Consider the following 11,517-nt stretch of genomic DNA (forward strand, 5'->3'; position numbering starts at 1 on the left):
CCCCCTTTGCGTCCACAGTGACAAAGTACAGCATGGTGGTTGAATGGGAGCCTCCAGCCAAAGATGGTGGCAGCCCCATCATCGGCTATCACCTTGAACGCAAAGAGAAGAACAGCATATTATGGACCAAGCTGAACAAACTTGTTATACCTGATGCTCGCTTCAAAACAAGTGGACTGGAGGAAGGCATTGAGTATGAATTCAGAGTCTGTGCTGAGAATATCGCTGGACTCAGCCCATCCAGCAAGATATCTGATAGCTATGTGGCTAGAGACCCCTGTGATCCACCTGGTAAACCTGAAGCTGTTGTCATTACTAGAGAAAACATCACACTTCAGTGGGCAAAACCCAGGTATGATGGTGGAAGCACCATTACAGGCTACGTTGTTGAAAAGAAGGAGCTTCCAGATGGCAGATGGATGAAGGCAAACTTCACCAATGTTATTGATAATCAGTTCACAGTCACGGGTCTGACAGGAGGCCAAAGTTATGAGTTTAGAGTAACTGCTAAGAATGGTGCTGGTGTTTGGAGCGCACCTTCAGAAAGTGTAACCATCATTGCTCAGGATGTTATTGAAGGACCCACAGCATTCATTGATCCTAAGTTCAAGAGTACTACTGTTGTTCAGGCTGGTGAGACATTCATTATTGATGCTGATTACTTTGGGAAGCCACTCCCTGAAGTAACGTGGTTGAAAGATGGTAAACAAATTGACAAAGCTACACAGAGAATGGAGGTCAAAAACACTCTCACTCACACAACTCTGACCGTCAGGGACTGTACACGAGTGGATGGGGGACATTTTGTTTTGAGCCTCAGTAACATTGGTGGAACTACGTCTACCCCAGTTAATGTGAAGGTCCTGGATAGACCGGGTCCTCCAGATGGACCTCTGAAGGTGAAAGTTGTTAGTGCAGAGAAGTGTAATCTTCACTGGAACCCTCCTGTAAATGATGGCGGTGCCAGTGTTTCCCACTACATCATTGAAAAAAGGGAGACCAGCCGTGTTACATGGACAGGGGTTGAGCCTCACGTTGAAGCTGTCAGTTACAAAGTGACAAAACTGGTCCCTGGCAAAGAATATATATTCAGAATTGCTGCCGTGAATAAATTTGGTGTTGGTGAATTTCTGGAATCAGACCCCTTCATTGCACAAAACCCTTTTACAACGCCTAGTGCACCTTCTACCCCTACAGCCAGCGCTGTGACTGGTGACTCTATAATGCTGACATGGGAGAGGCCTGAGACTGATGGAGGCTCAGAGATTGATGGCTACACCCTGGAGAAACGAGACAAAGAGGGTGTCAGGTGGACTAAATGCAACAAGAGAAGACTAAATGACTTGCGTTTCAGATGCACAGGGCTCGCTGAGGGACATTACTATCAGTTTAGAGTATTGGCAGAGAATGCTGCTGGTGTGGGTGCACCAAGTGAGCCAAGTGAGTATATAAAAGTATGTGAAGCTACTTATCCACCCGGTCCCCCTACCAACCCCAAAGTGACAGATTTTTCCTGCAGTACTGTGTCTCTGACATGGTCAAAGCCCATCTATGATGGTGGAGCAGCCATCACTGGATTTGCAGTTGAGATGAAAGAAGCAGCAGAAGACGAGTGGATCACATGCACACAGAGCACAGGTGTAGAGGACATAAACTACACTGTGAAGAGACTGAGAGAAAATGCAGAGTACAATTTTCGTATATGTGCGATGAACGCCGTTGGAGTTGGAGAATATGTGGAGCTACCTGGGTCTGTGGTTGCTACTGAAAAACTGGAGGCACCTGAGATTGAGTTGGACACAACCTTGAGGAAGATTGTCAGTGTTCGAGCCTGTTCTACATTACGCCTCTTTGTCACCATCAGAGGAAGGCCAGAGCCAGAGGTTAAGTGGTCAAAGGACAGTGGCATTCTCAGTGAGCGCGCTCAAATTGAGGTAACGAGCTCCTACACAGAGTTATTGATTGAGAATGTCAATAGAAATGACACAGGGAAATATGTGTTGACTGCTGAGAACTGCAGTGGTTCTAAATCAGCATTCATTAATGTCAGTGTATTGGACTCTCCCAGCGCACCAACAAATTTAGAGGTAAAGGATGTAAAGAGAGACTCTGTGTCCATCTCCTGGGATGCACCTCTCATTGATGGAGGAGCAAAGATATCACACTACATCGTAGAAAAGCGAGAGGAGGCTAGGAAGGCATTCACAAGCATCTGTAGTAACTGTGTGAGAAACTCATACAAGACTGACAATCTCCAGGAAGGATGCTTCTATTATTTCCGTGTCCTGGCTGTGAATGAGTTTGGCACTGGACTGCCAGTAGAGACCACTGATGCTGTTAAAGTGTCTGAAGCTCCTCTGCCTCCTGGCAAAATCACGCTCAGTGAAGTTACTTGCAATAATGCAAGACTCTCTTGGGAGAAGCCTGACCATGATGGAGGAAGCAAAATCACATGCTATATTGTAGAAATGCAGGCTAAGGGAGATGACACATGGACAATATGTTCAGAGAGTAAAGCACTGGAAGTGACTATTAATGGACTGGCAAAAGGAAATGAGTACTTCTTTAGAGTGAGCGCAGTAAATGAAAAGGGAAAAAGTGAACCAAAGTCCCTTTTGGCACCTGTTAAAGTAAATTATACTAGTGCTGAGCCCATTATTAATTTACTGTCCAACACATTCAGTGTGAGGGCAGGAAATGATTTAAAGATTGATGTTCCATTCAAGGGTGTTCCACTGCCAACAGTAGCCTGGAAGAAAGATGGCAACTTGCTGAAAGAGACAAGCAGGGTAAATGTGCACACATCTGACACATCATCTCAGATCCTTATCAAAGATGCAACCAGAATAGATGTTGGCGTGTATGAAGTGACCCTGGCCAACTCAGTTGGAACCATATCCACTGAAATCTTTGTTAATGTTTTTGAAAGACCCGGGCCACCAATTGACCTCAGTGTGGATGAAGTGAGTGCTGACTTTATGTCTCTGTTGTGGCAGCCCCCACATTATACTGGCGGATGTCAAATCAGTAATTATGTTGTTGAGAAGAGAGATACAAGCAGCACAATATGGCAGACTGTGTCAGCTACAGTTGCTCGAACATCAATCAAAATTTCCCGTTTGACTCAGGGCACTGAATATCAGTTTCGTATTGCTGCAGAGAATCGCTACGGTAAAAGCCACTTTGTTGAGTCTGAACCTGTTGTTGCCCAGTATCCCTTTAAGCCCCCTGGTCCGCCAACCAATCTCCGTGTTGTGAATGCCTCAAAGTCTGTCATGGTGGTTGCATGGAGTAAGCCAGACAGTGATGGTGGCAGCCCTATTATTGGTTATCACATTGAATGCAAAGATCAAAGCAGTATTTTGTGGACAAAGTTAAACAGAAGCCCAATGACTGACAACCAGTTCAAGGTAACAAGTGTTGAAGAAGGTCTGATATATGAGTTCCGGGTCTGTGCTGAGAATATGGCTGGTGTTGGACCTTGCAGTAAGGCATCTGAGCCTGTGGCAGCAAGAGACCAGTGTGATCCCCCACGCAACCTCACAGTCACCAATATAACTAACAGCTCAGTTTCCCTCTCATGGGACAAACCAGAATATGATGGTGGGGCTAAAATAACTGGGTACATTGTTGAGCGTAAAGAGCTGCCAGATAGTTGCTGGCTTAAGTGCAACTTCACCAACTTACAGGACACCTTCTTGGAAGTGACTGGCCTCACAGAGGGTGAACAGTATGATTTCCGTGTGATTGCAAAAAATGCAGCTGAGCTCTTCAGTGCATCCTCTGAAACCACAGGACCTGTTACAGTGCAGCATGACGTAGAGCCACCCAAAATTATCTTGGAGGACAAATTTAGACAGGTGGTGGTGGTCAAAGCAGGAGAGCTCCTAAGAATAGATGCTGACATCTCTGGCCGCCCCAACCCAACAGTGTTTTGGTTGAAGAATGGTAGAAATATTGGCACCAAGGGAAGGGTTGAGTTAACTGCAACAAAGACGCATACCTCTCTACTTATCAGAGAAAGTGTTAGGAAAGACTCTGGACAGTATACTCTGACCCTGCAGAATACAGGTGGTACCACATCTAAGGTTGTTACCTGCAAGGTCTTGGACAGGCCTGGCCCACCTGCTGGACCTCTGGAAGTGTCTGGACTCTCAGCAGAGAAATGCACCCTGTCATGGGGACCCCCTCATGAGACTGGCGGTGCTGATATCATGCACTACATTGTTGAGAAGTGTGAAACCAGCCGTGTAGCTTGGATCCTTGTGCACGGTGACATGATGGCAACAACTTGCAAGATAACCAAACTGCTCAAAGGAAATGAATACCTGTTTAGGGTAAGGGCAGTGAACAAGTATGGGGAAGGTGAGACTTTGGAAAGTGAGCCTATCAAAGCCATGGATCCCTTTAGTATCCCATCTGCTCCAATGGATGTTGAGGTCACAAGTGCAACCAGCGATACTATGACTATCTGCTGGAAGAGACCAGACACTGATGGCGGCAGCCGCATCAGCGGTTACATTATAGAGAAGAGAGAGAAGCAGGGTGTTCGCTGGGTTCGTGTCAATAAGAAACCAGTCTATGACCTGCGGGTCAAAGCCTCCTGCCTGCACGAGGGATGCGAGTATGAATTCAGAGTTTTTGCTGAGAATGCTGCTGGGTTAAGTGAACCCAGTCTCCCATGCCCACTTACTCTGGCAGAGGATCCAAAGTTTCTACCTTCCCCTCCTGCAAAACCCACCATAATGGATTCATCCAGGACCTCCATCACGCTGTCATGGAACAAGCCACTGTTTGATGGTGGAGCAGCAATCACTGGGTACAAAGTTGAATTCAGAAAACCAACAGACGAAGACTGGACTGTTGGTGTCCATAACACAGAAAAAACAGAGTTCACAGTTACTGGGCTCACTTCAGGGACAGAGTATGTGTTTACTGTCAGATCCATAAACAAGATTGGCATCAGCGAGCCCAGTCCTGAAACCGATCCTCAAGTGGCCATGGAGAGAGAGGAGGAGCCCAGGTTTGATATTAGCACAGAGATGAGGAAGACCCTGCTTGTTAAAGATGGCAGCTCCTTCACTCTGACTGTGCCTTTCACAGGCAAACCTGTTCCCAGTGTGACATGGGACAAAGCAGATGTAGATCTGAGAGTCAGAGGACTGATCAACACCAGCAGCTCTGTCACCTCTATCACAGTGGAAAGGGCAACACGTGATGACTCAGGCAAATACATCGTCAAACTGCAAAACATTGCTGGATCTGCCTCTTTGATGCTGAATGTGAGGGTTTTGGATTCACCTGGTCCGCCAACTCATATAGCAGTTAAAGATGTGACCAAGAACTCTGCCACTGTATCCTGGGACATCCCTGACAATGAGGGAGGAGCCTCTGTCAAGAATTACCTTGTAGATATACGGGACATCAGCAGAAAAGGGTGGACAAGACTCACAGACAAATGCCGCAGGCTGTCCTACAAGGTGTCTGACCTGGAGGAGGGAGGAATCTACTTCTTCAGAATCACCGCTGTAAACGAGTACGGGATTGGTGTTCCAGCTGAGACCAAGGAGGGAACGAAAATGACAGGTACAATCTGTAATTGTTAGGCTATATTTAGTAGGAATACAAAAAGCTACTGATTGTGGAAACTAATTGTGTGATTAGTGGCTGAGTAGCATTTTCCTCCTGCATTGAGAGTGATTCTGTTTTTGTTTTTTTTGTATTTCAGATACAACAGACTGGGAGACAAATCAAGGAGCTTAGCTTGTCTCCCTCCCCAGGGTTTAAGTAATCATCCCAAGATCTTCTTGGCAAGATCCTCGTCTATTTCTCATCTTCATCCAGTTCAGAAAAATCAGTTAGTGAATGTGAATTAATACTTTACCAGAAGCTGTGGTTTTGTAGATATATTACATTTCTTTTCTAAAAATTTGTATACTAGTAAGCCTTATTAATGACAGATTTTATTTATAGAAGACAAATGCTTTGAAGCCCTAATTTCGTTTGTTTTTGGTAAAAAATAAATAACTGCAAAAAAATATATATATATGCTGTTTGTTGCAAATTCACAATAAAATGAAGATTATTAGAACAGTTATTCAAGTTTCACTTTGGATTTGTTATGGGAAGTTATACACAATTAACACTGGGTGGCATGAAGACATTCCAAAAGAATACAAACAAGACAAGATTAATGAATCAATTTAAATAAAACAAACAATAGTAAAACAAACAAAAAAAGGAAAGCAGATATGGAAAGATTTACTGTTGTACTACAAAATTTGAGGTAGAAGACTGGGACTTCACTTGAGTATTTCCATTTTGTATACTACAGTTCATACAGTCCAATAGTAAGTGACATTAGAGATGGTTGTTACACACTACTTGGACCTTCTGCAAAACAAACAAACAAAGGTCTTAATATAACACCATGACCACTTTTAGTAAAATTCTTGAATGCAATGTCTGTCATTGTGGTATACTGAAGTAGTGCTAGGATAGGGGAGCCTTTTGGTTAATACTAGGCTATATACTGTGATTGCAACGTCCCCGGTTCAATTCCATTCAAGACTTTTTGTTGTATGTCATTCAGCCTCTTTCTCCCACCTCTCTCGAACAAAGGCAACAAAGACTTTTAAAAAAAGTTGTTCAAGAAATTCATCAGTGGCACTCTGACAGGCAAACAGGAAACAAAAACCAAAGTAAGAAGGCAGGTTTTTTTTTTTTTTACTGTGAGCTGTGTCAAAATAAAGACACTGTTTGATGAAAAAGTTTTAACTACACGAGTTAGCCCTAGTTGTCACCTGATGGTTGTCGCCCTTTTGACAGGATCGGAGATGTTTGCATGTACGTCACTATGGAAACAGTCACGTAGCTAGATACAGGAAAGGGAATTCAGAGACCAGTCACATACCGGAAGTAAGCCATGCAAAACCAACTAGTTGTTTAGTACTTCGCTGGGTAACTGTTTACAACAACGAAAGTACATTTTCGAGTCGAAAGTTTCAAGATGGGCACTACGGCAAGTCAACTTGGGAAGGATTTACTCTCAGAATACCAAGTAAGTGCCCAAAGCAAAGTCTCAAACAAGTATTATGTCGTTAACCGAGTGGCTAAAGTTGAGGACACTTGTTGTTACGCCCCGTAATAACCAAACATAACGTCATCTTAGCCTAACGTTTTAAGGCAAACTAAAAGTGTTAGAGCCATGTCATTAGTAGTACAGTATGACTTACTTGTGGTCTGTAATTGTAGTTTTTCCTATAACGTTAAACTAAACATAATGTCAATGGAAGATTTATATGTCTACCGCTTGTCATCACGCTTATTAAGATAGTGAAAGCTAATGTTGCTAATATCACTAGTCAAGCCGTGGATGTATTATAGGAAGTCGGACATATAAAAGTATTCCAGTGTAGTAAAACGTTGTTTGTTTGTTTCACATTAATCTGTGACTTTTATCATTCTAATAAATCATTTTTACTTTTAGGAGCTGACATTCTTGACAAAACAAGAAATTCTTCTGTAAGTGATCAGCTGCATGCCACATTACAAATGTGTAACTAGCACTGCTAGATTTGTAATCCATGATAGAGCTTTTTGTTTGTTTGTTTTAGTGCTCACAAGAGATTCACTGAACTGCTCATGAAAGATGAGAAAGACCTTCCAAATATCAGAGTACCAATGGAGAGGATTCTTAATCTGCCAGAGCTCAAGGTGAAAAGCTATTTGATAGTAAAACAGAGGAAATGTGGTGCTATGTGGACTGCTTAGTGGTCGTTCTCATTGTACGACAGGGATCGCCCTCTGCTTTGTGTCTTCTGGAGGAAATGCTTCAAGTACTGATAAACTGAACTGACCTTTGTACTTGTTCCTGTCACAGTCCAACCCTTTCAGGAAAAGAATCTGCCATGTATTCTCAACATCTGAACAGAAAGATGGGAGCCTCACATTTGAGGACTTTCTGGACCTCTTGAGTGCCTTTAGCGACTCTGCTACTCTGGAAATCAAATCCCACTATGCTTTCCGTATATTTGGTAAATAAATTGATAAAAATAAGCTGGTTATTAGTAATACATGTAAGCCAATCAATCTGTGTAATAAGCATATTGCTATTTTCAGACTTTGATGATGATGGGACTCTTGATGTTGGTGATCTGGAGAAGCTGGTGAACTGCCTGACTGGCGAGACAGATGACACAAGACTAACAACCGAAGAAATGAGACAGCTCATCAGCAATGTATGTTCACTGAGGCTTTTCCTCTTTTAAGATGTAGAGAGAAACACTAGATGGTTAAAAACAGCTTGTGGTTGCAGGTTGGTACACTGATGTGTCAGTAGGCTTTACACTGGTTTCCATTGCATGTTTTTTAGATTCTTGAAGAGTCTGACATCGACAAGGATGGAACCGTGAACCTTTCAGAGTTCCAGCATGTCATTTCAAGGTCGCCAGATTTTGTCAGGTGACTAGAAATCTAATTGCTGTTATCGCTGATATGTATTTTACTCAACACAGTTATGTACACTCTAACAGCTTCTGATATATTTTGATTTCTCCACAGTTCTTTCAAGATTGTGCTGTGAAGACCTGTAGCGGGCTGTGGAAATGCATCACACTTTAACTCTCATACAGTGTTTAATTTAGTTAATTAGAACAATTTTAGATATTTGCCTTAAATTATATTTACCTGTGGATTTTACTATCTTAACTGTTTTATGTATCGTTTGTGAAATATAAAACCTGTGATTTTTTTATTTTCTATAAGGAAAATTAAAAATATTTCCATAAACTACTCATTTACGAGGTTTATTTTTTTAATACAGACAAATGAAAAGAATATATGTATAAATTACAAAATATATTTAATTCAAAGTCTCCTATTTGTTGTGATAATTTACACTTCCTAGTATGTTGTCCAAAGTCCAGTGTCCATGTTTATCAAGGGGATTCCATCGTATTTTTAAGAGCAAGCTACTTCCTCCTTGACGACAGCAGCAAAAGTGTTCCACGCTCCGCACACTACATCAACCACATGCATCTGCTGCTCCCTGAAGAACTCCACAAGCTGGGGCTCATCTGAACTGATTAAAGTCTGGTGTCCAAGTTGGCCGTAGTCACCTGAAATGGTAATAGAAGGAAAGATGGACAGGGTAAGTTCAACACACACCTAAGCTGTGCTCCAAGATTACTGATGAATTGGTATTGGGAACAGACTAGAAAGATGCAACAGATTAAAAATCTGTGTAGGTGTCAGTTTGGCTTCAAATTCAAACTTACCCCAGCCCCAAGTGTAGAGGTCACCTGTGGCTGAAAATGGAAAATATGAGATAAAGATGACATTGACTTGCCAAGAAATTGTGCGACAATACACAACCACAGTCAAGTGAGGTTTCTTACTTGTTATTGCAGCTGTGTGGCGACAGCCACAGCTGACTGTCCTGATCTCACATGATGGAGTGATATCCAGTAGAGCTGGGAACGCCTGGATCGATATGAATACATCTTCATGATTCTCTCCCTCTTGTGGCTCTTCAGCAGGAGATGTGCTGGCATCTTGGCATGGTGCTCCTGTTCAGTACAGTCAATGGTGCAGTTCTTACTACTTACTACAACGTAAGTCATTACTCTAAGTGGCTACTATGAGCAGCATACCTGGCAACATATATGAAGTAATATTACATTTATGGGGGTGGTTCATCCATGAACAATGTAAAGCATTCCCCATTCCTCAACTGCTATCTATACATTTAAATAGTTTGTGAATTTGCAACTGTAGCTCACCCAGTACAATGGAGCTTGATGGCAAGTGCCAAAAATACTTTTGAAAAACTTGACAGTGATGTCTCTTTTCAGATATAATGACAGTGAATCCGCATGTCTTATGGTGAACTGCTCTTCCTGTTGTTCAGAGTTAATCACTTGGCAGGCATCCTTTATAGATGCAGTGGAACTGCTCTTATTGAAGCAGGGAGTATGGTAAAGATCATACATGCTACACAAAACACTATGCAGTTGAGCGCAGCTGTATTGGGGTAAAGTACATCTCAGCTAATTACACAATAGTATTTGGATTGACAGATAGCACTGTTGGTAAGAAGAAATATCAGTTTGATTGTGATTTTGGGTGAAATGTCCCTTTACTGTATTAAATATCTCATTTGATAGGAAAACAGATTTACCTGCTTGCGCTTTTTTCCTCAGACCTCGTGATGGAAGTCCAAGCTGACCACTTTCATTCCAGCCCCACACATAAAGATCACCCCCATCTGAAGAAAAGGTCATTTGATGTCTTTTTTTTCTCAACTTGAGGGCATAACCATTTTTCACTGCCAACATCTTGTATGACACTTACCACTAATACAGACTGAGTGCCATCCTCCTGTAGCTACACAGTTCATAGGCATCCCCCAGAGTGCCTCCACTGCCCTGGGCTCCTCCTCAGAGGCAAGGCCTCCATGCCCCAACTGACCATGGCTGTCAAATAAACACATGCACACACAAAAGATCAAGATATGCATGAGGGTGTTATTGCTCAGATTCACAATAGAGACGATGTGTAAGTATTAGTGTCTACCTGCCCAGTCCCCAGGTGTACACAGCTCCAGAGGCACTGAGAAGGATGGCATGCTCTGCACTCAGTGCCAGACTCTTGGCTTTCAGGTGTGGTGATAGGGAGCGGTAGAAGGGCGGTTTTGTGGCTATGTAACCCCCAGGGACCAATGGGAGATTCACAGGGGGTCCTGGAAAGCAGCAAGAAGTGCACTGTTGAGCCAATTATCACAACATATTTCTAGTAGCTGTCAAATGAGCTAAGGATGTACATTACCAGAGCTCTCTGTTTTTATTTCCATGCTCCATGATGGAGTCTCCTCTTTCTTCTGCAGGTCCCAGGACTCGATTCTGTCGGCGAAAGCGAGGGTCAAGTACGACTCACTGATGAAGGCATCTTTACAGCCTGGGCTCCCTTTCATAGAAATACCACAGGACTCATTGGAGATGATGGCTGCCCCGAAACCTGCGAGGCACACACAGCTGTCACCTAACGGACAGAAAGCTAAATTAATACATGAGTCAATACCTGTATTATTAAGAGTGTGATATTATAGACGCCGTCTGTTTATATTACAAGTCATAAGAGTGTCCAACCAGAACTGTCAGACGCTTCATCTCTGGTAGACTTACCATCCAAATGCAAAGACGCTCTTCGACTCCAACTTGCTCTAATTTGACCATCAGTCTTCAGGCAGCAGTTAGCTAACGTTAGCTCTGTCGGGCTAATCACTTTGACTTCCTTGACAGCGTCGCTACACTCTCCTTCAATTAATTTCTCACGGACATATATTTGTCCAAATGCGTTGAAGCCAAACCCAAACCACCGCATCGGAAACGCTTTAACTCCGATTGGTTTCTCGTGGAAACGCCGCTCAGCCGTGCAACGCAGTTGTCCGCAAAGTTTCAACACTGTTGTATTTAGTGCCGGGATGAGCTGCGCATGCGCTCCAATGTTGTGAAGATG

General features: G+C 43.0%; 2 protein-coding genes across 4 annotated transcripts; one reads left to right on the top strand and one right to left on the bottom strand.

The window, feature by feature from the left end:
* The first annotated feature begins 6,918 nt into the window (after positions 1-6,918).
* Positions 6,919-8,793, top strand: LOC139286338 (calcium and integrin-binding protein 1-like). Of its 2 annotated transcripts, none has more exons than XM_070907089.1 (7): positions 6,919-7,060; positions 7,490-7,524; positions 7,596-7,716; positions 7,883-8,036; positions 8,122-8,240; positions 8,375-8,463; positions 8,563-8,793. In XM_070907089.1, the coding sequence occupies exons 1-7, from the start codon at positions 7,010-7,012 to the stop codon at positions 8,582-8,584; spliced, it is 591 nt and encodes a 196-aa protein (XP_070763190.1). In that variant the 5' UTR covers positions 6,919-7,009; the 3' UTR covers positions 8,585-8,793. The 2 variants fall into 2 exon arrangements, with proteins under 2 accessions (XP_070763190.1, XP_070763191.1); XM_070907090.1 differs by having other exon boundaries at positions 7,617-7,716.
* A 22-nt stretch (positions 8,794-8,815) lies between these two features.
* Positions 8,816-11,418, bottom strand: LOC139286337 (RCC1 domain-containing protein 1-like). 2 transcript variants are annotated; one of them, XM_070907087.1, is made up of 8 exons: positions 11,184-11,418; positions 10,828-11,040; positions 10,576-10,741; positions 10,354-10,475; positions 10,181-10,267; positions 9,399-9,569; positions 9,279-9,308; positions 8,816-9,119 (listed from the first exon to the last, which is right to left on the bottom strand). In XM_070907087.1, the coding sequence occupies exons 1-8, from the start codon at positions 11,380-11,382 to the stop codon at positions 8,962-8,964; spliced, it is 1,146 nt and encodes a 381-aa protein (XP_070763188.1). In that variant the 5' UTR covers positions 11,383-11,418; the 3' UTR covers positions 8,816-8,961. The 2 variants fall into 2 exon arrangements, with proteins under 2 accessions (XP_070763188.1, XP_070763189.1); XM_070907088.1 differs by lacking the exon at positions 9,279-9,308.
* Between the last annotated feature and the right edge of the window lie 99 nt (positions 11,419-11,517).

This window comes from Enoplosus armatus, chromosome 6 (genome assembly GCF_043641665.1).
Source record: "Enoplosus armatus isolate fEnoArm2 chromosome 6, fEnoArm2.hap1, whole genome shotgun sequence".
NCBI classification, from domain to species: domain Eukaryota; kingdom Metazoa; phylum Chordata; class Actinopteri; order Centrarchiformes; family Enoplosidae; genus Enoplosus; species Enoplosus armatus.